This window comes from Hydra vulgaris, chromosome 11 (assembly GCF_038396675.1).
Source record: "Hydra vulgaris chromosome 11, alternate assembly HydraT2T_AEP".
Lineage (NCBI taxonomy): Eukaryota > Metazoa > Cnidaria > Hydrozoa > Anthoathecata > Hydridae > Hydra > Hydra vulgaris.
Genome location: NC_088930.1, coordinates 45828010 through 45852549, shown reverse-complemented (window position 1 = coordinate 45852549; position 24540 = coordinate 45828010). Strand labels below are relative to the sequence as shown.

General features: G+C 24.5%; 1 protein-coding gene across 3 annotated transcripts in view; it reads right to left on the bottom strand.

Moving 5' to 3' along the window:
- Window positions 1-14660: 14660 nt before the first annotated feature.
- The window catches only part of LOC100205925 (methionine--tRNA ligase, cytoplasmic), a 47397-nt gene continuing 37517 nt past the window's right edge, over window positions 14661-24540 (bottom strand). For all 3 annotated transcript variants that reach the window (XM_065808975.1, XM_065808976.1, XM_065808977.1), the window contains exons 17-27: window positions 20780-20854; window positions 20638-20680; window positions 20353-20509; window positions 18522-18585; window positions 18163-18414; window positions 17728-17807; window positions 17333-17464; window positions 16464-16568; window positions 15163-15427; window positions 14964-15077; window positions 14661-14887 (exon numbers count right to left, since the gene is read on the bottom strand). In XM_065808975.1, coding sequence (XP_065665047.1) covers window positions 14726-14887; window positions 14964-15077; window positions 15163-15427; window positions 16464-16568; window positions 17333-17464; window positions 17728-17807; window positions 18163-18414; window positions 18522-18585; window positions 20353-20509; window positions 20638-20680; window positions 20780-20854 — 1449 coding nt within the window. In that variant the 3' untranslated portion in view covers window positions 14661-14725. The remainder of the gene's footprint in view (window positions 14888-14963; window positions 15078-15162; window positions 15428-16463; window positions 16569-17332; window positions 17465-17727; window positions 17808-18162; window positions 18415-18521; window positions 18586-20352; window positions 20510-20637; window positions 20681-20779; window positions 20855-24540) is intronic.

Here is a 24540-nt window from a genome sequence, read left to right as displayed (position 1 = left end):
TTAAAATGACAACTTACAGAACAGCCCAATAACAAGTTTCTACATAAAATACAGTTAAAATGACACAAAAGAGTGTTACAAAACAGCCCAACAATAAGTTATTAGATAAAATACAGTTAAAATGACAACTTACAGGACAGCCCAACAACAAGTTACTACATAAAATACAGTTAAAATGACAACTTACAGAACAGCCTAACAACAAGTTTCTACATAAAGTACAGTTAAAATGATAACTTACAGGACAGCCCAACAAAAAGTTACTACATAAAATACAGTTAAAATGACAACTTACAGAACAGCCCAACAACAAGTTACTACATAAGGTATAATTAAAATGACAATTTACAAAACAGCCCAATAACAAGTTGTTACATAAAGTACAGTTAAAATGAAAACTTACAAAAAAACAGCTCAACAACAAGAAGTTACATAAAATACAGTTAAAATGACACCTAAAATCAGACTAAAAAAATTTATTACATAAAGTAGAGTTAAAATGACAACTTACAAAACAGACTAATAACAAGTTGTTACATAAAGTACAGTTAAATGACAACTTACAGAATAGCTCAACAAATTGTTACGGAACAACGACAATTAAAATTTTATTTTAAACAAACTTATTTATAATTTTACTATTAGCACAATTTGATAAGTCACTATACAAAATACAGCTTATACTAGAAAAGTGATAATATTCAGAGTTACAAACTTAAACTAACAGAAACTGTTAATTCAAGTTTGACAACTTTACAAACTACAAACAACAACAAAATCTATTGTTATTAAACAATACTAAACAGAATAGACATAAATATAACAACCTGATACCACAAAAAGTTACTAACTACAATTCAGAAAACTACTATTACTATTAACAGAACAAAAAGTTATTTTACAGGAACAAAAATATGAATCTAATGCAACACAGAGTTACTAACTATAATTCAAAAACTGTCATTACAATTAACAGAACATAAAATTATTTTACAGCAGCAATAATAACAGTGTGATAACACACAGAATTACTAACTACAATTCAAAACTGTCATTACAATTAACAGAACAAAATATTATTTTACAGCAACAAAAATGACAATCTGATACCACACTGAGTTATTAACTACAATTCAAAAAACTGTCATTACAATTAACAAAACAAAACATTATTTTACAGCAACAAAAATGACAGTCTGATACCACACAGAGTTATTAACTACAATTCAAAAAACTATCATTACAAAAAGTCAAAACAAAAAGTCATTTAAAAACAAGAAACATAACAATCTGATACCACACAGATTTGCTAACTACAATTCAGAGAACTGTCATTAAATTAACAGAACAACAAATCATTTTAAACAACAAAAACAACAATCTGATTCCACACTGAGTTAATAACTACAATTCAGAAAACTGCCATCACAATTAACAGAACAACAAGTCATTTTAAAACAACAAACACGAGAATCTGATACCACACAGAGTTACTAACTACAGCTCAGAAAACTGTCATTACAATTAACAGAACTACAAGCCATTTTAAAACAGCAAACGTGACAATCTAATACCACACAAAGTTACTAGCTACAATTCAGAAAAATGTCTTCACAATTAACAGAACAACAAGTCATTTTAAAACAGCAAACATGACAACCTGATACCACACCGAGTTACTAACTACATTTCAGAAAACTGTCATTACAATTAACAGAATAACAAGTCATTTTAAAACAGCAAACATGACAATCTGATACTACACAAAGTTACTAACTACAACTCAGAAAACTGTCATTACTATTAACAGAACAACAAGTCATTTAAAAAAATAACAACAACAACAGCTGACATAATATTTTGATATTATACAAAGTATCTATCTGCCATTTTATATCTACAAAAAGTTAAAAATCACAATTAAGAAGACTAATTAAAGAAATATAGCAATAATTCAAAAACAGTTTGACAAAAAAAAAAGCTATTTACTTGATAGACTTAACAAGTTTTTGACAATTTACAAAAATTAATATAATTTAACATATTTATCAAACTTATAAAACAAAATTTACAAAACTACTAATTTTACAGAAGGAAAAAAAACAAACATACTCCTGGTAACTAAAAAAAAACGTTCCGATAAACCTGATATTGGGTATATTTACACTCTGAAAACTACAAAAACAACAAAAAAGAAATCCCAATATACAAAATACAACAATCAAAACAAATCTTGTAAACATAAATACTACTAAAAAAAACTACAGATAACAGAACATTTAAAATATATTAAGGTACAAAAAAAACATTGTTAAGTAAAAGAACATTGTTACGAATATATTGTAATAAAATATTATTAATAATAAAAATCTATTATAAAACAGGTATAATTATAGTAACTTATCAAAAAACAATCAGACAAAAATATATATTAAGTATAACAACTAACAAAACAATCTGACAAATAACCAAAAGACAAATAACCAAAAAAAACTAAATAGCCAACAGAACAACCAGACATGAAACGTATTAGATTGTATTGCCAATTACAATTGACAATACAATCTAAAAACAAATCACAAAACAAATTATTTACAACAATTACGAAAACCTAATAACATAAAAAAAGAACTACAAAGTTAACAGAACAATCTAATAAATAAACAGATTATACTTCTTAAAAAAAACTGTCCGACAAAAAACAATATACAGCAAAAACAAAACAATATGACGTAAAAAAATACGTACTACAAAACAACCCTTCTTAAAGACAACTCACTGCAGCAATTAACTGAACAATCTGACATATTAGCATAAACAAATAAGTTAATCACAAATTAAAAACAGCAACTAATACAACAATTTGACATGAAACAAAACAAAACTAAACAAATTACACACTGCAAAAGCCAGGACAATCTGACCTAAAACAGATGCACTACATACCACAAGTAATGAAACAATCTGACCTTAATTAAATTTTATTAAAAAATTATTAAATTTTATTAAAAATAAAAAAACAGTGCAATTTGACTTATAACTTTATACACAACAACAAACAAGACAACTTGTTCTAAAACAAATTAGATATCACAAGTAACAAAACACTGCGACTAAAAACAAATCAATTCTTACAAGTATCAAAACACTGCAACTTAAAATAAATTACATATTACAAGTAACAAAACACTGTGACTTAAATAAATTACGTAAAACAAGTAACAAAACACTGTGATTTTAAACAAAAAAAAATTACAAGTGTCAAAACACTGCAACTTAAAACAAAATACATATCACAAGTAACAAAACACTGTGACTTAAAACAAATAGAATATTACAAGTAACAAATTACATATCACAAGTAACAAAACAACTTACATATTACAAGTAACAGAACTAAAACAAACAAAACTAACACATGTGACCTAAAATAAATTTTACACCAAAATTGTGACAAAACAATTAACAAATTAAAGATGACATAACACAACTAAGAGAAAAATGACGCAACCTGACTAAAACAAATTTAATACCACAAATAACAGAACAATTTAACCTAAAAAATCATACTACAAGTAATAGAAAAATTAGACCTAAAACAGAGTATATCCCAAAAGTAACAGAACAATTAGTTGTAAATAAACTAAATACCACAGAAACAGATTATCAAAAGTAACAAACTGATATAAAACAAACTATATACTAAAAATAACAAAACAATCTGACCTAAAACAAGTTTAATAACACAAATAACATTTTTATCTAAAACAGATTACCTGCTACAAGACCAATTAAACCTAAAACAAGTTTAATACCACAAATAACAGAAAAATCTGACATAAAACTGATTACATAACACCAATAACAGAACAATCTGACCTAAAACATACCACAAGTAATAGAACAATCTGACCTAAAACATACCACAAGTAACAGAACAATCTGACCTTAAACATACCACAAGTAACAGAACAATCTGACCTAAAACATACTTAATACCACAAGTAACAAAACCATTTGACCTACATAAATAAGAGTACATTTTTACTTAAACAGATTGTCAACTACAAGTAATAGAACAATCTGACATAAAATGAACTAGTAACAAAACAGTTTGACCTAAAACAAATTTAATACAACAAGTAACAGAACAATCTGTCGTAAAACAAATTACATCACCCAAGTAACAGAACAATATGACTTAAAACATATTTAATACCACAAGTAACAAAACAATTTGACCTAAATAAATTATATACCATAATTTTAAGAAAACATTTTTACTTAAACAGATTACCAACTACAAGGACAATCTGACAGAAAACAGATTACCAACTACAAGTAACAGTAAACTTTTACCCTTAAAACAAATTTAATACAACAATTAACAGAACAATCTGACATAAAACAGATTACATACTACAAGTAATAGAACAATCTGACTTAAGAAAAATTTAATATTAGAATTAACGAGATTTTTTTGTAAAACAAAATACATGCCACAAGTAACAGAACAATTTGACCTAAACACATCAAGTAGGACAATTAGATCTAAATAAATACCATAATTAGGGGATCATTTTTACCTAAATAGAATACCTACTATTAGTGGTAAAACATCTGACTTAAAACAGGTTAAATACTTAATAAAACAGATTGCATACTTAAAAAACAGATTACATACTTAATAAAATAGATTACAAGCTTAATAAAATAGATTACATACTTAATAAAATAGATTACAAACTTAATAAAATAGATTACATACTTAATAAAATAGATTAATTACTTGATAAAATAGAATATACTAACCTAAAACAAATTTAATATCAGAAGTAACAAAAAAATTTGACATAAAACAAACTATATACCACACATAACAAAACAATCTGACCTAAAACAAATTACGTATTATGTGTAGTAAAACAAATTACATATTATGTGTAATAAAACAGTTTGACTTACAACATATCATATACCAAAAGTAACATAACAATTTATACTAAAACAAAGTACATGCTACAAGTAACAGAATATTTTTACCTAAAACAAATTTAATGCCACAGGTGACAAAACAATTTGACACAAAACAGATTTTATGTTACAAGTAACAAAACAATATGACCTAAAACAAATTTTTAATACAATACATAATAAAACAATCTGAACTAAAATGGATTACCTACCACAAGTAACAAAACAAATTATGTTCAAACATAATACATACCACAGGTAACAAGAACAATTTGAACTCAAACAGAAAAAATACCATGAGTAATAAAACAATTTGACCTAAAACAAATTTAATACCCTAAGTAACAAAACAATCTGTCATAAATAAATTGCACACCAAAAACAAAAATTTTATCTAACACACATTACCTATAAATAACAGAACAACCTGACCTAAAACAAACTTAATACCATAAATAATAGAACAATCTGACATTAGACAGATAATATAACACTATTAACAAAAAAATCTGACCCAAAACAAATTTATTGCCACAACTAACAAAAACAATTTGACTTAAAACATATTACATACTATAAGTAACAAAACAATCTGACTTAAAACAAACTCATCACCACAAATAACAGAACAATCTGACATAAAACAGAACAATCTGAAATAAATTACAGAACATCAAAATTTCATTTCACAATTAACAGAACAATATCTTCATATTTGATTTAATATGAGTATTTACAACCTTGATAAACTGAGAAAAAAATCAGACATAAAAAAGATAACAGATCACAATTAACAGAACAATAAAACATAAATTATGCAACTCAAAGAACAATATGATTTAAAAACAGGTTAGATATGAAGATTTACAAGACAATCTTCAAGATATAACAAGATAAAGGAAGAGATAAAACAAGATAATAGGAATATTTACAAGACAATCTGAGAAAAAACTAATTTCGTACTGTGAGTAACAGTACAATCTGACTTTGTTTGAGTCAGATTTCACATATCGATTTCCAGAAGTCTAAATATATTAGTTAACAACTATGACAGAAAAGATTACAAAATAATATAAAATTAAAGAATACAATTAACAAAACAATCTCACACAACACAGATTATTGTAATAACAGAGTTGAAGCAAATTGCATATAAATACAGAACAATTTTGTAAAAATCTGACACATAACATATACCACATAAGTAAAAAAGTTTTTTATAACAAAAAGTAGTAAAAAAACCTGACAATGAATACAAACCGACTAACAGATCAGATCTAAAAACAGATAATAATACAGACTACAAAATAACAGATACCTCTGACAAACTAAATTACATATTAAAATTATTAGAACCACCTTATATGAAACAATTCACTGAAGCAATTAACAGAACAATCTGACAATTTCACAAGTTGACAAAAAACAGATTACATATACCCATTTAAAGAGCAATAGGACAAAAAAGAATACAAAATACAACCAACAAAACAATCTGACACTAAACAAATGATATTCCACAATTAACAATTAGACATAAAACAAATCACATATCTTAATTTACAAAAAAATATAACACAAAAAGATTACAGAATACAATTAACAGAACGATCAGACAAATTAAATGAGGATAAAAGACGTTTTGCAATTAACAATTTGACATTAGATATAACAAAAAAAATAATAAAAAATACCATTAACAAAACAATCTGACATAAACAAATTACACATTACAATTGAAAATTTGACAAAAAAAAACAAAAAAAAACAGATTAACTTGCTCAATTAACAGAACTTGACACAAATCCAGACTTGATATCCCAGTTAACAGACAAAAAAATAAAAATAAATTAAAAAACAAATAAAAGACAACAATTAGCAAAACAATCTGCCACTAAACAAAATAAATCAATTCACATAAGAAATCAAAAACACATACTAAATTTGACCTGCTACAAACTAAAGAAACTTTACATAAAACAGATTACATTGACAAATAAAATGACAATTTACCTTAAAACAGTAAATTTCAATTGTGGTATGTAGTCTAGTTTAGTAAACTATTATTATTATATAAATACAAATAATAGTTAAACCTGACTTAAGATACTGGTAATAACTAAAAATATCTATAAAATTAAAAAGATGATACAATTAAAAAGATAGTACAATTAAAAAGATGACCTGACATAAAATTTAATAATTACATCAATTTCCAAGACAATATCTTAATTAAAAGAATAATCTGACTAAAAGCTAATATTTATAATAAACACATCACTTTAACATAAAACAGACAAGATACATTAAATAACCAAACAATATTAACTACTGTAACGGAACAAACACAAGTAAAATCAACAGAACACAAATTTGATGTGCAGCAGAACAATTTAAATGAAAGTAAATTGTTAAAGTTAACAAAAAAGATAGAGTGTAGCAATCAATAAAACAAACCGCATAACAACCAATTAAAACAGATTATGTACAACAAACAGCACAACAATCTGACATAACATGACATAAAACAAAATAAGTAAACCTAATAACTATATTTAATATAAATTATATATTTATAAGTAAATCCTATAACTATAAAATTAACAAAATGATCCTGACAAAAGATTAGATACAACAGATAACTTTGATCAAACATTAGATATGACAACAGATTACTGCTATATACTATATATATATATATATATATATATATATATATATATATATATATATATATATATATATATATATATATATATATATATATATATATATATATATATATATATACATATATATATATATATATATATAAATATACATATATATATATATATATATATATATATATATATATATATATATATATATATATATATATAAATATATATATGTGTGTGTACCACATTTAATATAACAGTATGAAATTAAACAATACTGTCTACCACATTTAACATAACAGTATGGCATTAAATAATACTGCGTATTACATTTAGCATAACAGTATGACATTAAACAATACTGTGTACCACAATTAATAAAACATGACATTAAATAATACTGTGTACCACATTTAACATAACAGTATGACATAAAACAATACTATGTACCATATTTAACATAACAGTACAACATTAAACAATACTGTGTACCACATTTAGCATAACAGTATCAAATTAAACAATACTGTCTACCACATTTAACATAACAGTATGACATTAAATAATACTGTGTATTACATTTAACATAACAGTATGACATTAAACAATACTGTGTGCCACAATTAATAAAACATTATGACATTAAATAATACTGTGTACCACATTTAACATAACAGTATGACATAAAACAATACTATGTACCATATTTAACATAACAGTACAACATTAAACAATACTGTGTACCACATTTAGCATAACAGTATGAAATTAAACAATACTGTCTACCACATTTAACATAACAGTATGGCATTAAATAATACTGCGTATTACATTTAACATAACAGTATGACATTAAACAATACTGTGTACCACAATTAATAAAACATGACATTAAATAATACTGTGTACCACATTTAACATAACAGTATGACATAAAACAATACTATGTACCATATTTAACATAACAGTATGACATTAAATAATATTGTGTATTACATTTAACATAACAGTATGACATTAAACAATACTGTGTGCCACAATTAATAAAACATTATGACATTAAATAATACTGTGTACCACATTTAACATAACAAAGTGATATTAAACAAAACTATCTACCACAATTAACAAAGCAGTACAACATTAAACAAAACGATGTACCACATTGAACATAACAGTATCAAGTTAAACAGAACTATGTTACAATTAACAAAACAGTATGACATTAAACTGAACTATATACTACAATTAACAAAACAGTATGACACTAAATAGAATTATATTTCACAATTAAAAAGTCCCTATGACATTAACACAGAACTGTATAGACCAGAATTACTATATTCACCAAAATTAACATATTGGAATTAAACAGAATTAAAACTTAAACATTATGAAGTAAAATGACCATTTTAATTAAAATAAAATTATTAATTTTATAAACATTAATTTTATATATGATTTGATTTTTCGAATAACAATAATAAACCTAAGACACAGTTTGACGTTTTGATTTGATAAAAATGTGACTTATAATTTAAAACTTACAGTCTTGCAAAAATATTTATTGACCACAAAGTAACATTCGACAAAACACCATTAAAAAAAATTAACAAACAATAAAATAATTTTTTTTTTAAATATATTTACCAATAAAAAAGCATTGTGCTAGATATAACTACTTACTTGTAGTTATATCATAAAACAATATATATTTAATACAGATTACTGATAAATACAGATTACAGTAAAAAACAAAATACAGGTAAATACAGATTACTGATAAACATAGATTACAGTAAAAAACAAATTACAGGTAAATACAGATTACTGATAAAAAACAAATTACAGATTACAAATAAATACAGATTACAGTTAAACATAGATTACAGTTAAACAGATAACAGTTAAACATAGATTACAGCTAAATGCAAAATGGCTTATTTAAAGCAAGTGGAAATAAAATTTAAAAAACTGATTATTATATTATGACAATTCAAACTTTTTTAAAACATTAAAATTGCAAAATTAATTTGTCAAAGCAATAAATTCTTATCTTGCTGTTTTAGAAATTTGAGATTCTTATTTTATAATTAATTTTATAGTTTTTGATAACAAGTTTTTCATATTTTGAGAGATTTTTTGAAGTTAATTTTTTTAATAAACTTTTTTAAAGGGATATATATAAAAAAAAGGTATATTTTTTACTCTGGAGTTTTGATGTAAATAATTTTTTTATGATGATGTAATTAATAATTAAAATAATTGTATATTTAAAGTACACTGTAAATATATGAAAACGTGATTCTTCTCATAGAATTGTTAGTGCAAATATAAGTAACCAACTTATAATGTCTAAATGAATTTCATTGTTATTTTTTGATTTCACTTATTTTGAATAAATTTTGACAGATAAAATTTGAATTTCTAGCTATCTTTACTTATCATATTATTATAGATTTTACTATTGTATTTATTGTACTTATTATTATGTATTTTACTATTATGTATTTAACTAATGTAAGAATAATTTCTTTATATAGCTGAAAAAAATTATAAAAAATTCTGAAGTTTAAATACAAAAAAGAATACACAAAAACACAGGGTGTTATAAATTTGAACCCTCTTTTATATTTGCTGGAGATTCATTCCCCCTGAAAAAAATTGTAGTTTTATTTATAAACGATAATATTTTGAGTTGATCCTAATTTGATTACTAATGAAATTTTTCTTTTATAAATAGATTATTTAGAATCTTTTAAATAAATTTTTTATAATTATAACCTGTTTCAAATAAATAGTTGTAAGCAACTTGTTATTGCCAGCAAATACAAAGTGTTATAGAGTCATCAAATTATCAGTGTAACAAAAAGCTGACAATGATTACAAACCGACTAACAGATTAGACTTAAAAACAGATAGCAATAAAGACTACAAAATTTCTGACATAAACTAGATTACATATTAAAGTTATTAGAACCACTTGATATGATACAATTTGCTGCAGCAATTTAACAGAACAATCTGACAGTAAACAAATGATATTTTACAAGTAGACAAAAAAATGATTACATATACAGACCTAATTATAGAGCAATAAGACAAAAAAGAATACAAAATACAACCAACAAAACAATCTGACACTAAACAAATGATATACCAAAATCAAAAATTTGACATAAAACAAACCACATATCTTAGATTGCAAAAAAATATAACACAAAAAGATTACAAAATACAATTAACAGAATTCAGACAAATTAAATAAGGCGAAAAGGCGTTTTGCAATTAACAATTTGACATTAGATTTGATATAACAAAAAAAAAAAGAAAAAAAAAGTGACAATTACATATTACAATTCAAAGATTAGCAAAAAAAAAATCACAACAAAATACAGATTACCTTGCTCAATTAACAGAACAATTTGACACAAACCCACATTTGATTACCCAGTTAACAGACAAATAAAAAACAACAATTAGCAAAACAATCTATCACTAAACAAAATAAATCAATACATATAACAAATCAATTTTAAAGATTTGCATAAAACAGGTTACATTGACAAAGTAAAATGGCATTAAAACAGTAGTTTTCCAATGTGGTATGTAGTCTAGCTTAGTTAACTGTTATTACTATATAAATACAAATAATAATTACTTAAACAACCTGAGTTTAGGTACTGGTAATAACTAAAAATATCTACTTCAATTAAAAAAATGATCTGACATGAAATTGAATAATTACATCAATTCCAGGACAATATCTTAATTAAAAGAACAATCTGACTAAAAGCTAATTTTCATAACAAATACAACAATTTAACAAAAAGCAGACAAAAAAATAAATTTTAACAGACAAAATAAATAAAGTACAACAATTAACAAAACAATATGATGCAAAATGGATTTTCTAAATAACCTGACAAATAATAGACTGCATGAAGCAATTAATTTTATATTATATATTTGTAAGTAAATAAAAAAAAACTACAATTACAAAAACTATCAAACTAACAAAATGATCCTGACAAAAAATCAGATACAACAAACAGATAATTTTGATCAAACATTAGATATGAAACTTCACAGATTATTGCTATATACTATTATATATATATATATATATATATATATATATATATATATATATATATATATATATATATATATATATATATATATATATATATATATAACAAGTTAAATCAAGTTAAAAATATCAATTACGTGAATTAAGGAAAATATCTGACAAAAAGATTGTACCAACACTTATTAGAAAAATCTGATTGTAGATTTTGTTTAAATCTTAAAATAAATTTATGACAACTAACAAAAATAAAGTATTTATACATAAAATAGTAATTAAAAAAAGAAAAACTAAATGACTTGACAATCAGAATGATCAACAGAATAATTTCACATAAACATACTACATAACACAATTTCAAACAAAATTATGAACAACAATTAACAAAACTTTGTCACAATTAACATAACAGTATGACATTAAACAATACTGTCTACCACATTTAACATAACAGTATGACATTAAACAATACTCTGTATCACATTTAACAGTACTGTGTACCATATTAAACATAACAGTATGATATAAACAATACTGTGTACAACATTACGCACAACAATTAACAAAACAGCATGACATTAAACAAAACTATGTACCACATTTAACAGAACAGTATGATATTAAACAAATCTATGCAATAACCAACAAATCCTTATGACATCAAACAGAACTATATAGACCAGAATTACTATATTTACCAAATTTTTTTTTTTTTCATAATTCACCTCCCCAAGGCCAAGAAGGCCACTACAGGTGAGGAGGCTACTTGTGGTTATAACCCTCTCACAACTCTATAACTCCAAAACACAAACCTTGATGAACAAAGCTGCTGCACGGAGAAACAAGTTGAGCGTGGTACTACCAGGGACGTGGTGGGAATCGAACTCTGAACCTCTTGCTTATGAAGCAAGCGCTCTACCACTACCGCATTAACATAGCAGAATTAAATAGAACTATAACCTAAATGAACATTGCAACATAAATTATCAATTTTATAAATGATTTGATTTCTCAGATAACAATAAATTCTTATCTTGCTGTTCAGATTCTTATTTTATAATTTTTAACATTTTCTTTTTATTTTGAAAGATTTTTTGAAGTTAATTTTTTTAAATAAACATTTTCTTTTTTAAAGGTATATATAAAAAAATAAAATTATATATTGTTTACTTAAGAGTTATGATGCAAATAACTTTTTCATGTTGATGTAATTAATAATTAAAATAATTGTATATTTAAAACACTCTGAAAATATATGTAAATATATGAAAATATGATTCTTTTTATAGATTTGTTAATGCAAATATATAAATAAACAATTTAAAATTTAATAAAATTTGAATTTCTTGCTATCTTTACTCATCTTTATTTAACTAATGTAAAATAATTTCAATATCCAGCTGACAAAATTTTATAAAAATTCTGAAGTTTAAAAACAAAGAAGAGTACAAAAAAAAAAAAAAGAAGCAGGATATTACAAATTTGAATTTTTATATTTTTTAAAGATTCATTCCATCTGAAAAATAAAATTGTAATTTTATGTATAAACAAAAATATTTTAAGTTTTAATTTGATTGCTATTAAAATTTTTTTTAAAAATTATTTTTTTAGAATCTTTTAAACTACTTTTTAAATTGCAACCTGTTGCAAGTAAATAGTTGCAAGGAGCCTGCTGTTTCCAGCAAGTACAAAGTGTTATAGAATTATCAAATTACCAGTGCAAGAAAATTACCATTAACAAATAAAGCATTTATCAAAAATACTTTTGTTTTTCAAAAATTAATTTCTATATGCATCTTTTTATCGCTATTCGGCATCCTTGGAAAACAGTCTTTTCCCTTTTAATATTTCATTATGCCATTGGTTGATTTGAGTCACTACAAACCTTTGTACCAATAACAAATAAAGCATTTATCAAAAATAATTTTTCTAATTTTGTTTACACTCAGGTGCCTAGTACACAGGAGGGGATGTTAGTTATTTATAAATGTCTTTTACAAGCTTTGCTGGGAAAAAAACTTTGGAATAATACTAATTTAAGTGAATAATCTGTATTTTAATACAAGCAAGGAGAAAAAAATTATCAGAGAAAATTTGTCAGACACCTTTGAGAGAATTGGACTAACTACATAAATATGACACCCACAGTATACTTTATAGTATGACATCCACAGTATAAAACCTTAAATTCAAATAAACTGTTCGAATATAATAGAATAGTTCAAAAAAGAGCATCTATAATAATGTATGTGGTAAAGATTACTAAAAAAACAACATTTTAAGTTTACCTGTAATTTTTGCAATAAAACTTTTTTCTGTAAAAAAGAATACAAATTAAAACTATGGCTGTAGTAACTCTAAGTTACGACTTTTTATGAAGTAACAAGTTACCTCTGGCAAGGAGGTAACTTTTGTTAGTTAACATCTATAAATAAAGTGACTATACTGATATGCTGAAAAACATATCAGTAGAGATAAACAACTTTGATTAAGCTCAAACATAATTAAAATGTGATAACTTCATTACCTTTTGCAAAGCTATGCTTAACTTAAAACTTCATCTTATCATAAACTTTAACAACTGTTTAACTTATTATATTTTTATAATATTATTATACTGTTCTTTTCATAAACTATACACATTTTTTTATATATAATACTTAAATCTGAGTGTATTATACTTATATGCTGGAAATAATGCTGATATTTATTTAATTGTGTTGTTGCAAACATTACTTTTAACCTTTATTACATTAATATTTTGACTGTTGATGGTGGTTGAGCCACATGGAACATTGTTTAACAATATTAAATGGTGCTGTATAAGTAAAGAGTGTACGAAATGATAATGGTGTATAAATTGTAGAATGTATGAAATGGTGAAAATACAAAAAGATGCAAAAATAATAAAAATATAAAATTAATACTGCAAAAAATACATGAATAATTTTATTCCTAAAATAAAAACCTAATACAATAATAAATAAGGTCTTAAATAATTTCATTTCTTTTTGGTTTTCTTACAAACTTTTTCTTTACTAGATTCACTGCTTTTTCCTTGAGTAGATGCTAAAGCTTTTTTTAGGTCTAAAAGTTTCTTAACTTCACCATCAATGATATCTTTATTTGCTTTTTCAGCCTTGACCTTTCTCACAATATTTCCCTGTTAAAATAATTTAATCAAATGAAACTAAATATCAAATTAGCATGTCATGTTAAACATTAAAACAACAACTTACTTGTTTGGTGATTTCTTCCTCCAACTCAGCGACAGTAAGCGTTTCTTTTACTTGATCACCGACAACATCCTTCTCCCCAGAAGATTCAGACTTTACAGTATTTGTTGGCAAAACCTTAATGGATAAAATTGTGGCGATGTAAAATTAAAAATTTAATATAGTAATATGATGATGTCAAATATAATTAAAGAAATTATACTGTTGCATCTTTGATTCCAGAAAATCTCTTTTTGAGTTCATCTCCTAAAGATATTTCAATCTTCTGAAACAGCGGAGCTGGTGTACCAATCTTGTGACCTTCAGGAAGCATTGGAACAAAATTATCTGGCACAATAAGAAAATCTGATGGTAAGTCCAATTGTAATTGCAACTGTTTACTGACAAGAGGCATATAAGGCAAAATAAGCACGGCAATAAGAGCAGAAACATTGACTGCCAATCCTACAACTGTAGCAGCACGCATTCTTAAAAAAAAATAAAACAACATCTATAATGACTGAAAATATACACTTTTACATGTATACATATTTACTTTTTATCTCTATTTCATATATGTATACTTGAATGATATTCATTTATAGTTTAAATATTATGAATATTTATTAAGACACACCTTTGATAAAATCTATTTAATAATAAATATTTATTGTAATTTAAAAACAAATAAAAATTCTAATAATTTCACACACCATTTATCATTCATTTTTCTTTCCAAAGTTTATTTTTAATAATTTTAACTCAACTTTTATAGAATTATTATATTGTTAAATTTGTTAAATTATATTGTTAAATTCAATAAAATAATTTTCAATAATATTCAATAAAATTGTTAAATACTCAATAAAATAATCTTTTAGGATTATTAAATTATAAGTAATGAAACTGGTTTACCTAGTCAGCACATCTAGTTTCACTTTTGGGATTAAAACCTTTATGGAAACATGTTCTGAGATATCCAGGCATTAACCAAAAACACATTGATTTCACAGGCAGTTTTAATCAACTTTAATATATGTTTTATAAGGTTTTAAAGTCAAATGCTGCAATATTATATTACTGTTTTCATATTTGGGCAGGATTGAAAGGTCGTGTTTTTCAAAAGGAATGACCTTTATAAACTAAAACATATACTTTTTTTTTGATAACTTTTAGTTTTAAGTGCCCATAAAAAAATTTCTTCTCATCTGATCACTTGTTTGCAATCAATGTGTTTAAGAAACATAAAAATATTTCTTCTAGTCTTTGCACTTTTAACAAAATTTTTAAAATCTTACCTAACAATGTGCAAAGAAATCAAATTCAAAATTAAAATTAACTTTAACTGTTCAGAGTAAAATGATTCCGTTTATGCAATTAAACACATGGTAAGCATTATACTTTTTAAAAATAATAAGATTTAAAACTACTTGTGCAAGTTCAGCAAAAAGAATTGTGGAATATATAAATATATAACTTGTATATTTTTGATTTATTCACAACTATAATAAAATCATAACTCACTGTTCTTGCTCATCTCCTTTGATTAAAATCCATGGTTTATGGGCTTGCATGTATTGATTACCTAACCGGGACATATTAAGAATGCAACGCAAGCCATCTTTAAGTCTAAATTAAATCAAATTAAATTAATTATGTTAACTACAAAACTACATAAAATTTTCAATAAGAAAAAAAAAAATTTTCAACTGTAAAAATCAGCTACAGTTGCATGTCAAACATGAAGTCTAAACAAAAATCCAATCATCAATAAAAATATCTGCAACTGCCTTAATTAAAACAATTGTTCATTATTCAATAACTGCTTAATCAACAATATTGTATACCAAGCAACTATCACTTAATCATTAATCAAAAAGTCATACATTGGTATAAGTGAAACTATTTAAACTTAAAATCTTCTGAAATAATTGCTTATAAAAATAAATCTACACATCAAAATTCATCATTGAATTTATAAATATTATCTAACCATGTTATTTTGCTAAAAATAAACATGCATAATGAGCATGAAAATTAAATTTAAAAACTAAAATTTCTTACAAAAAGACCATTTGTCATAAAGAACAAAATTTATATAATCTCACATAGATTTATATAAATAAATCCATAAGTCATTGTGTACTTTTCATAGTTTTAGTGCATTTCTCAAAGCTTTTTTTTTAATATTTACAATACCATTTGTCATTTGATTCCAAATTTCTTTTACATAAGAATGTAAAATATTTTTTAATTACCTCTAATTAATCAGTGCTATAGTGGCCAAATTAAAATTGTAAATGTTGGCATGTATGTATATAGACACAGACACACACAAACGCACACATAAATCATAAAAATAAAACTATGCAACTTTAAACATATATACATACTTTATTGCATCTAAATGTTCTATATATTGATGCAAATCTCTGTTTATACCAGCAACCAAGTTATAATCTTCACATTGAAGTTGTAAATTAGGTAACGTGGAGTTAAAGTTATTTTTGAGGAACATCAGTGCTCTAATAAAAAAAATTATATTAATCTTTTATTTTCTAATACATTACAATATATAAAAATAGAATTCACACCTTTTAAAATCTTTCTTTTAATTATTTGAGAATAAACTAATAAATAATTATTATTTATGTTTAAATAATAACAATGAAATACAAATAATGAATAAAATACAATAAATAAAATTGGATGTTATTTATCAAATTATAACTTGTTGACTACAAAAATAAACATAAATAAATATCATAAGAAATTAAGAACTAATAACCTGTTGACAAAATTTCCTAGATTATTTAGAAGTTCTGAGTTGTTTTTTGTTATAAAATCATCCCATTGAAAAAAACTATCCTAAAATTAGAAAAAAACTGATTTATATAATATATTAATTGATGAATGAATGAATAAAAAACTTAAAGTACAAAAACAAATATAAAACTTTTTACTAAATTCAAACAAAAATAATTCAATAAAAAATCATTTCTGCGTGTTTATTTTATTGGAAGGAATTTGAAATTAATAACTTTTTGAAAACTAGAACAAGATTTCTTTTTCAATTAAACATGTATGCTGTAACCCTAACCTTAAAATGTGTGTGCCTAAACTGAAAATATAAAACTTGCTGAAACTTGTTTCCAAATAATTCAATAAATAAATAAAATAAGTAAACGCACAGATACAATTTTTTTTACAAATTAAGTATTACCTGACTTTCAGGTCTTATGTAAAGCAAATAAAACCGAAACATATCAGCAGGGATCCCTGTGCTTTCAGCATGATCTCCAAAAACACCAACTCCTCTGCTCTTTGAAAATTTATCATTTTCATAGTTTAGATATTCAGTAGCACTTATTTCATTTAAAATAGTGTAATTATCTTTTGCAGCAAGCAAAGAAGATGGGAAAACAACAGTATGAAAAGGTACATTATCTTTAGCCATAAATTGAACTAAAGTAACCTAAAAGGTTTATCATAAAAATATATTTACTTTGATTTTACTTTTTAAATTAAGAAAAAATGTAAAGATTAAAGTTGAAAAAAAAAGGATATAACAATTTAAAAAACCTGCTCAGGATTTTTCCACCATTTTTCCCATTGATCTGTATAATTGGCTGTAATAGAGATATACCTGCAAAAAATATTTTTAAATTTGTTTTATTAGGCTAAACAATCAAAAATTTTAAAAAAAAAAATTTGAAAGCAAGTTTTTTTTTTTTAATCTTAATTTTAACTTAATGATTATCTCTATTTTGTTCATAGTTATCTCCATTTATGTTTATCTCATAGTTATCTCCATTTGTTTTTATCTCATAGTTATCTCCATTTATGTTTATCGCATAGTTATCTCTGTTTATGTTTATCTCATAGTTATCTCCATTTATGTTTATCTCTTAGTTATCTTCATTTATGTTTATCTCATAGTTATCTCCATTTATTTTTAAAAGATAATTCTTTTTTTTAACAACAATTTTTTTAAACAAGATACTAATTCATACATATATATCTATATATAGATATATATAAATACATCTATGGTTTTACTGAAACTGAAAAAAAAAACTTATAAAAAGTTTTTTTTTTCAGTTTCAGTAAAACCTTGACCCTGAAAAAACATTCCAAGAATAAATATAAAAAAATTAGAATTGAACTTCACTGAAAAAACATTCCAAGAGTAAATATAAAAAAATGAGAATTTTTTTTGTTAAGCTGTGTGACTTTCCTCCTGCTGATGCCATTGAAAAAAAGGATTGAAGTCGGTCAGTTACCTCAAGGAAGATACTGATTTTTCATGGGATCAAAGATCAAATAGAAAGATGTACTTGGGAGCAGGAACTGACAAGATGTATTTACAGAGTATACAAAAAAACAAATCAGAAATAAACAACTACAATTTCAGGAAAACCAGGAGCAAAAAAAAAGTGTGTCAATCAGATTCTTCATCAAAAAACTGATAAAGAAAATTCTGAAACAGAATTCACAACTTTGAAAACTTAATTTTCATAGTTCAAGAACCTGCAAACCAAGAAGGATGAAGTTGATAAGATAACTAAATAAGCTTTTGCTCCATTAAAAGTTCAAGACCAATCCTTAACTTACCTTGAGGTTCAAATAAATGACAGAAATTTTATATGGAGAAAAGGCACTGGGCAGATTTGCTTTATGCATACCTGGAATATTCTACAAAGCCTGCTCGGTGGCAATACTTCTATACAGTGCAAAGATGTTTTGTTCAAACACCAATTAAACTAAAAACAGACTTTTTGCCAAACTTGAGAGGTTTGTCTTGACAAATAATTTCTTAACATTCTTCTAACCAATTCGTTAACATTTGATTTAAAATGACAGTTAAAATGACAATTTAAAATGACACAAAAAAAGTATAAAAAGATTTAAAAAAACTTAAAAAGATTTTTCTTTAAACTGATAGAATGCCTGGTTAAACCAAAATCCTTAGTTGATGTATGTACACTCCCTGCATTTCTACCTATTTAACTCAGCTAACCCTGTGCCTCTAGAAATACTGAGCCCAACCTGTTTATCTTCACATTAGCATAGTTTAACAAGTAATAAATCATTGTATTATAACTTTTATTCTTTTTATGATATTATAATTAACTTTTTCTTTTTTTAATCAGAAATAAAAAACCCCCACTGTTTCATTCTGTTTTTATCAAAAATTTATTTCAAATACTTTCACACTTGTTTCTTTTTTTTATTTTTGTTTTGAGTCTTTTTTATTGTATCCCTATTGTTATTATTGTTGTTATTATTATTGTCCTCGTTGTTTTATTATTTTTATTGTTTTTTTGTTTTTTTAATAATAAATTATACAAGACATAATTTATTATTTAACAGTTTATAATAATATAAACTATTAGGAAAAAACCAAACATACCCAATAGGTGCATCAAACCAAACATAAAAAACTTTATCAGTGTAGCCTTCCATTGGAACAGGTGTTCCCCATTTTAGATCTCGTGTTATGCAGCGAGGTTTAAGACCTTCTGCTATCCAGCCTCTAGTTATATTTTTTGCATTGACTGTCCAATTAGCTTAAAAAGAAATGTTTAAAAAGAGTTTTATATATATATATTTTTTTTTCTTATGATTTTGAAACTATTTTTAAAGAATGATGACAATGTTGAAAATTAAAAAGTTCTTATGATCGTATCAATGCTACCTTTTTCAGATTTCATAATCCAATCTTTCAACATTGGTTCAATCTAAGAAATAATAACAAAACTTTAATCCAATTTTACTAGTAACTAATAGTACACATACTTCTAATTATTTTATCTCTATAATTCTTGCAAACATCATACCTTTGGGAGGTCAAGAAAAATATGATTTGAAGATTTTATTACTGGAGATGATCCACATTGTTTACATCTTGGCTTCTGTAAAAATAATTGTTTATTTTATTAATAACTTATTTTTTATTTTATATTATGATAATTATTAATGTTAATTACTTATATTATTATATATAATTATTTATATATTTAATTGAGTCATTATCTTGGTCATATTTTGAAAACCCAGAAAACATTTTTCAAAATATATCTGAAAAAAATCTAGAACATATTTTCATTTATTTTGTAAATTTTACTTTCTTTAAAGTGATTTCCAAGTAGAATTAACATTCTTTTATGTGATAACAAATTAGGCTTGATCTATATATTTTTATGTGATAACAAATTAGGCTTGATCTATATACTTTTATGTGATAACAAATTAAGCTTGATCTATATACTTTTATGTGATAACAAATTAAGCTTGATCTATATACTTTTATGTGATAACAAATTAAGCTTGATCTATATACTTTTATGTGATAACAAATTAAGCTTGATCTATATACTTTTATGTGATAACAAATTAAGCTTGATCTATATATTTTTATGTGATAACAAATTAAGCTTGATCTATATACTTTTATGTGATAACAAATTAAGCTTGATCTATATATTTTTATGTGATAACAAATTAAGCTTGAACTATATATTTTTATGTGATAACAAATTAAGCTTGATCTATATACTTTTATGTGATAACAAATTAAGCTTGATCTATATACTTTTATGTGATAACAAATTAAGCTTGATCTATATATTTTTATGTGATAACAAATTAAGCTTGATCTATATACTTTTATGTGATAACAAATTAAGCTTGATCTATATACTTTTATGTGATAACAAATTAAGCTTGATCTATATATTTTTATGTGATAACAAACTAAGCTTGATCTATATATTTTTATGTGATAACAAATTAAGCTTGATCTATATATTTTTATGTGATAGCAAATTAAGCTTGATCTATATATTTTTATGTGATAACAAATTATGCTTGCTCTATTTTTCTTAATGCCAATTAAAGTCACTATAATAACAACACACCAAAATGACTCAAAACTATTTTTATTGTATTTATTGAACATTTATTTATTGAATAAATTTTGACAGATATTAGTTAAATTTAAATTTATCCAGTTAAGTTACATTTATTTATACATATATCTAATTTACATTATATTACATTTATTTGACACTATTTTATGTTAATACATTATTACATTATTATATTTTATTACACATTATATTTCTTATACATTATTACATTTATTATACATCATATTATACATTATACTATAATGGTATTCATTATACATTATTAATACATATATTTATACAAAGTAACCTTTAAATTTATACAGTTTTTAGTAATTGATTTTTAAGTTACTGATTATAAGTAAATAAGGTGCTAATATACCTATTTAAAGGTAATCAAATAAATGAATTTTTGGTAAGGAGTTTATAAAAAAGAAGTTTATTTTTTAATTCAAATGTCACTAACTTTTAATAATGTATTAATTTTTAATAATGTAAATACAGTGGAGAAAATAAAATTAGCCTAACCATGTACTGATCCAATGTTTTGTAAATCTCTAAGCAAATTTGTGCAGTGGATTTTTCGTATCCACACTTATACAATTATTGTTACAAACAACAACTTTTTAAATTATAATATAACATAACTAAATTGCGGTACATTTGATAAAACCATAAAATGTATAATACTTAATATTTGCGGTAGCTAATAAAATTAGCCTCATCAATAACTATTTTCAGTTTACTTGTATATTTTGATCTGGTGATACACATTTGTGACTTAGTTTTTTATTATTATTTGTAAGTTAAACAAAGACTGTGAAATCATGGCTCAAAGTTTTTAACATTTGGTTTTTGATACCTGAATTTGAAATGGGACGTGGTAAGCGTTTAACGAATGAAGTATTAGTAGTAATCAAAGCATGTAAAGATACAGACTTATCTAATCAGGAAATTACAAAGAAAATTAAAAGATTAACAAAAGTGGTTAATAATTATTTCAAGATTGGCATTATTATGGAGCTTATAAGGAAAGTGGTGGCAAACGTAAAATTGATAACCGTACTAAACGAGTTATTTTATGTCGTACTGCTACTCAGTTCATGAATACATCTCAAATTCGTGTTGATATACATTTACTTGTAACTGTTCAACGTGTGAGTCAAATCTTACATGAAGATCCAAACACAGTTTGGAAAAGCATAAACCAAGTCCAAAACTTAGTGTTCGTCATAAAGAAGTTAGACTACAATTTGCAAAAGAACACATGTCTTCACAGGAAGAGTGGCATCAAGTTCACTTTAGTGATGAAAAAAAGCTCAATCTAGATGGTCCTGATGGGTCTCAATATTACTGGCACGATCTTCAAAATGAAAAAGAAACTTGAATGAGTCGTAACTTTTGGTGGTGAAACTGTTATGGTTTGGGGAGCTTTTTCCTTTGCTGGAAAACAACCACTGGCATGGATTTCAACAAAAATGAATTCACAGGACTACATTGACTTATTAGAAATAAGTTTGGTTGAACACGGTGAAGAATTGATGGGTGAAAGTTTAACTTTTTAACAAGACAATGCTGCTATCCATAACTCAAAGCTTACAAAAGCTTGGTTTAGAGAGAAAAATATTCACATAATGAAATGGCTTTAACCCAGGTCTTAACCCAATTTAAAATTTATGGGGAATATTTTCTAGAAAGGTTTATGAAAATGGTAAGCTATATGAATCCGCATTGGAGCTAAAAACTTGTATCAGAGAAACTTGGAATAAAATATCTATCTATCCAAAATTATGTCAAACTATCCAAACTATCAAAAATCTTGTCACTAATATGTAAACTATCCAAAATCTTGTCACTAATATGTCAAGTCGCATATTTGAAGTCATTAAAAATTCAGGAAGCAATACTAAATATTAAAATGAGCGTAAAACAAAATATTTTTTGTATTTTCTTGTATATAACGTAAATGAGGCTAATTCTATTTTCTCCACAAATTGAATACTTTTAATTTTTTTTCCACTTGTAATTAATTAAACATACCAATTTATTAACTTTTTAATTGTAGTAGAAGGTTATAAGAAATAGGGTAGATTTAATAATTGTTTCATTGCCATTTTTGTTAAATTAGAATGAAAAATAAAGGTGAGGCTAATTCTATTTTCTCCGCTGTACATTATTAAAACTTGGTAACATACATCGAACTTATTATTTTTATTTTCAAAAAAATATGTTTATGGTATGACAGGACTCTTAAAAACAGCCTACCACGGGCTTGAAAATGCTGTTTTTAGAAAAGTTTTATATGCAAATATCTTGACAGTCAAATAATACCATAACTAAAATATAAGTAACACTAAAAAATTAATAATATTTTACAGTCAATATCAACTTTGGAAGAGATTTTTTTGTTTTACACTGAGCTTTATTGTTGTCAAAAGAAGGAATAAGTAGAATGTTTTGTTTTTTATGAAACATTTCATAAATGAAACTATTAAAATTGCTCATTAACTAACATTAATTATTGAAATAAAAATTTAAAAAGAATTGTACATTTAATGCACTGCAAAACATGAAATATGCTACATGGTGCATTCTTCAAACAAATATTTCTGTGAAACTAAATTCCCTATATATTTTTTTTGTTAACTTTTTAGATTTCTGGAAAAAAAAAAAAAAAAGTTGATACAAAG